General features: G+C 41.1%; 1 protein-coding gene across 1 annotated transcript in view; it reads right to left on the bottom strand.

Moving 5' to 3' along the window:
• The window catches only part of LOC104957379 (mediator of RNA polymerase II transcription subunit 13-like), a 34,446-nt gene that overhangs the window by 18,702 nt on the left and 10,515 nt on the right, over nucleotides 1-5,229 (bottom strand). Inside the window, exon 3 of the mRNA XM_010785004.1 lies at nucleotides 4,225-4,373. Coding sequence (XP_010783306.1) covers nucleotides 4,225-4,373 — 149 coding nt within the window. The remainder of the gene's footprint in view (nucleotides 1-4,224; nucleotides 4,374-5,229) is intronic.

Raw genomic sequence — 5,229 nt, 5'->3', positions numbered from 1 at the left:
ACACACACACACACACACACACACACACACACACTCTCACAGACACAGGAGGAGGGAAAAATGTACACACAAATGACCTAACGACCCAGGGTCGTAACAACCTGTAAAAATGTAACCTCCGCCTTGCAAACATTGCATCTGGCTGTTACACTGCCTTCGCTTTCAATTTTATAATACTTCCAAACTCCTGACATTTTCTCTGTCCCGACTCCCGAGTCACCAGCTGAACGTAGCCTCTTGTTAGCTTAATGCTACTATTAGACACTGCGCCCTGCCCACTCTGTTGCCAGATTTGAGAGAAATAAGCAACCAGGTCTATGAAAACNCACCCTGTAGCGAGTAAAACTCTAACACAGAAAATACCTCCCCAAAACGCCTCGTTGGAGATACGTCACTGTCCATAGAATCTTCCGGGTACCGCATATCATGCGGTACCCGGAAGATTCTATGGACAGTGACGTATCTCCAACGAGGCGTTTTGGGGAGGTATTTTCTGTGTTAGAGTTTTACTCGCTACAGGGTGTACTTTGAGGGTTTTGACTCTGCAGACCGTTTACATGCATAAAAACCTTCATAACACACAAGGGGACGGGTAATAACCGGGAAAGCATGACATGGGACCTTTAAGTTTCAGAACACAGGAATTTTAAGAGAAATACATAGTCGAGCAGTGTGAGAATATATTCAGTCTTTAGGCTTCACTAATGCAATAAAAAAAAGCGATAGAAATTTGATGAAAACAAGGTTAAGTACAATTCTGTCACACGTTTAAAAGAAAATGTTGCTCAACCTTAAGGAATTCAGTGTGAATTTGGTATTTTCTGTTAGAAAGACGTGTTGTTATTTAAGGCTCAATTCAAAAGGATGAACCCTTTTTTGGGGGTGAGAATGATGAGATGTCAAGCTATGTCTTAGCATTCAAAGAACGTATAAGATGATCAATCAAGCTGTAAAGACGTTGTATTAATGGAGGGAAAAGGGGCGGAATGGTTGAAAGAACGTCAAGGGAAGGGAAGGAAAAAGCAAGTGAGGCACAGAGGACAACAGAGGGAGACAAACTATGTTGTTGCATTGTGCAGACATCAACAGAACTGCAGTCTACCGTTCTCCTCTCACACGCAAAGAAAACCTGACACCACACATTCACACAGGGCACTTGGAAGCGTGAGGTGGAGCGCTGCCATCTGTGGCTCAGCATGCAGAAGTGCACGCAGAACACACACACACACTACAATCACATTTGTTAAGAATTGATTCAAATCTGGTATGATACTGTGTGTGTGTCAGCTGATTGCTTAACAGATTAGCAGACATGCCAGCTGTTGACATTAAAACTGTCACATGCTAAATGATAGAGGACAACATGTTCCATTTGATAAATTAGCAGTGTAGGGAAATATCACTACACTTGAGTAGGGCTGCACCATTATTCAAAACGGTTTGGAAATCACAATATAGTTTATAGACTAGTGCATGTTCAGTTTACAGTAAACAACATTTGTGGAGACAAATTATGTGAAAATATCATTATGAATTAAGTATTGTGGTGCTGCTTACAACAGTATTCTACAGGGTTATTACACTTTGTTTGGCACAGATCCTCATTTCAATATATTCTTTCAAAGATAATGTGAATATTGTCTCAAGAATGATCATTCCTTCTGATATCGGGAAGCATATCTCAATTGCGATGCGAGTTAAAATGATTACAATTAGACATTTTTCCTAAAGTGTGCAGCCCTGACCTTGATTATCACAATATCAAGTTGGGTGACACTTTATCAATTCAAATCTGTTTACAATTTGTATTTACTTTACTTGTATATGCTTTTTATCTTAAAACTTCTGTAAGCCCTTTTTAATGTATTTATTGTTTCATTCTTTGCTGTTATGGGCAAATGTGTATTTGGATTGGAGAACAAAGTTTGATACAATGTTGGATGTAACATTGCTCTGATTGCATAACAAAGAAAATGTATGCATTTGGTGATGTGTTCTTGTATTTATATATTTATTTTATTTATTTATACTTATGACAGTTTCCCTAAAGTTAGATCTAATAACGCCTTGCTTACAGAATCGCAATACATTGCAATGAATTGAAAACAATCCTGAAGCATGATATGACTCCGACAGCCCTAATGAAATCTCTCTTAAAGTATCTCAATGCACTACAATGGTTTCAAAATCACAGATTACTTGTATTAACGTCAAAATGTTCAGTTGAGGCATAGAAAGAAAGTTGTAAATGAAGTATTTCATATTTCCACATAGAGATGATCCTTTATGCCAGTCCTTAAATGCTGTGCTTTTTATAAACGATGTACCAACTGAGCATTTATACACTATGTTGCAGAGTGGTTGCCAACAAAGTGGTGGTTCAAATGTCAACAGTAAGCGATGAAACATCAACCAAACAACAACAGCACATGACACGTTTCCACACCACTGCACCTCTCACTGACACACAAAGGAAGGAGGATTAAGAGAAGCCTGCGCTGTGACTAACTGCAGCACGAGCCTGTTGATCGGTCTGCACACCGCCCTGTTCTCCGGCCCGTCCACATGGGACAAACACGCAGCATTGTGCCAAACTCAATTCTTCTGCAAACATCCACGGCCTGCTGGTGAGGCAAACACAAGGACACACACACACCCACCACAGCCACACACAAACAGGCAAACAACAGCTGCTAAGTGAGGTGGGAAAGTGTGTGTGAGGTAGCAGATTAGGTGAGCACGCAATGTGTAGGCACGGGGAAACAAAACACTGATTAAGCATTTTTTCCTCAGCCTCTTGCAGTATGCGATATAAGGACACATTTCCTCTTTTTTTAAAAAGGCATCCACAGATTTTTAGCACTTATTGATGTCAAGGATTCACTAATGTTCTTTTATTTTCTCTTATCTCTCGGGTAGGAACAAATCACAAGTATTAAAGAGCACTCATACAATCAAGCCTTTTGGAGCTTATGAGATAAGGATCAAATGAGAGAACATCTTGTTTCGACCAACAAATGATGATGTATTAATGGGTTTTTGCTGTTTCAATGTTTATGCTGGTAAACAAGTAGCTTTTTAAAATGATTTTATATATTACTTTAAACACTGGGTAGCGTGAGAATTTCACCCTCGGTAGCCACACGCCCTTAGTTATAGAATAATATCTGGAATATTTATTACATGTATTGTTGACTGAATCTGCAAAATAACTAGTAATTAAAGCCGTTAGATAAATGTAGCAGCAAACACCAAACATTAAAGCAAAGTTAGAATATAAATGATCAATAGTAGAGTCCCAGTATTTTTCTGTCCACTAAACTTTCAATGCTTCTGCAAGTTAATATTTAAATGAAGCTTCAGTCAGCACTCAGTCTTGGCCAAATGCAGTGACATTATTTATTTAAAATGGTCAGGAGCATCCCTTTAACTTTCCCTGTCTGCCTTAACCCCAAATTAAATCATGATGAAATTAAGATTTCACTTGAAAACTATTTTCTACTTTGCCTAAGGGTCTCCAGGAACCCTGTGAGGGAGCCCACGGGGGCCCTTCTCCAGGACACATTGTGTCTGGTAAAGTATGTCAAACCTGCCTCAAGACTCAGATTCTCTGGGAATTTAGAATGTCATCTCCCCTGCAGCGAGAAAGTGCTTGCTCTTAGGCGAAAAACCCAAGGCCAGTGTGGAGCGCCACAGAAAACTGTGCCAATAAAACACCAACTGTCAGCAGCTCAATGCATGGGACGCAGACATTCCTCTTTAAATAGAATACATATTCCTCATCTCGTCTAAGTTGCATCCAATAGCCTTCAAAATAACCAGTTATCATAAGGAGGTGTGTGGGATCACATGTTGTTCTTCCTCTCAATCAAGAGAAAATGAAGGAGGGAGGGTTACGGCTGTAGCCTGACAAAAAGCCACAAGATCTTTTAATCATCTTCTCTCTCGCCGTCTCCACCTTTCCTCCCACTCCCCTCTCGTCTGCTCTTCATCTATTAACTGGCAAACTGCTCTGTGATCTGCTCTCCTTTTTCCCTCTCCTCGGCGGCACACACTCAGCGTACGCTCGCCCGCACGCACGCCACCGTGATCGTCCACAGAGGGCACTAGGGCTGAACGATATATCGTTATCGTATCGATATCTCGATATGAACATTCAAGAAATCAAATGGCTCTGCGAGGAGACAATCAGATAATCCGGTGGAGGATTTGGGGCCCACATACAAAGCAGAGTAGGTTGGCATATTTGCCTTCAGCTGGCATGCCATGGAAATGAGGTGCCAAAGGCCAGCAGGGGCCGGTGTGGCGGCGGGGACTGGCGGAGCGAGCGGCGTGGGACTGACAGCCTCCATCAGTGTCACATGGAGGCTCTGCTGTGTAGCACACAAACAGATCCTCAGCCTTTAAAATCATCCCAACGTTTGGAGATAACACTTGTTTACAGAAAATGATGTGCATTACAGCTTGTTTATTGCCTTCATACAAAACACGACTTCTAATATTTAACTTTATCTGAGAGCTTATACTAAACGTAGAGCACCATCTGAACAGCACCCCCAAGATGTAGACAGCTTTTTAGTTTCCTCACATTTTTCCACTATTTATCCTCAAACTCTAACACTATTTTTAATTATGATTATGATGTGCTGATAATAGAGAGTATAGCAAAGTGTCAAAGAAATTCCCATTCCAATTTCTACATTTTCTAAACGTTTGAAGTGATGTAAAACGGAGAAAAGCCGTGAATAATCCCAATAGAAGAACAGGAACTAAAGAACGTTTTACTTTTGATAAATGAGGAACAATTTATCAATTATTTGTAGATTGATTTATGATTTTCTGTAATATTTGTATGAATGCTGCGATTTAAGATTTTGACTTTAGAATTAGAGGGTGTTTCTCAATGTCGAGGAAGGCTGCTCCAGAGCCACTATTTCAAGCATACTACGTCATCGAGTGCCGCCGAAGGACTGTTCCAATGTCCAGCATACTTGGAATTCTACCGAGGCCGACGTACTTCGTGGCGAGAAATGTCGAGGCTGCAAATGTGTGGACTCCGCGGTCTTAAAATCCCCACAATGCTTTGCGCACGGACCAATTTCCAAATCTTTGGCGGAAATCGCGCTCCATTTAAGGCGGGGCCTCTCATATGACGCACACCTGTTGGCCTGTTCCACCATTCTTTGTTTTCCGAGGCTAGGAAGGATTCTTGCCTCGCTTCTGAAGCAA

This window comes from Notothenia coriiceps, unplaced genomic scaffold (genome assembly GCF_000735185.1).
Source record: "Notothenia coriiceps isolate Sejong01 unplaced genomic scaffold, NC01 NC01_scaffold00026885, whole genome shotgun sequence".
NCBI classification, from domain to species: Eukaryota; Metazoa; Chordata; class Actinopteri; order Perciformes; family Nototheniidae; genus Notothenia; species Notothenia coriiceps.
This window is presented reverse-complemented; position numbering and strand designations above follow the sequence as displayed.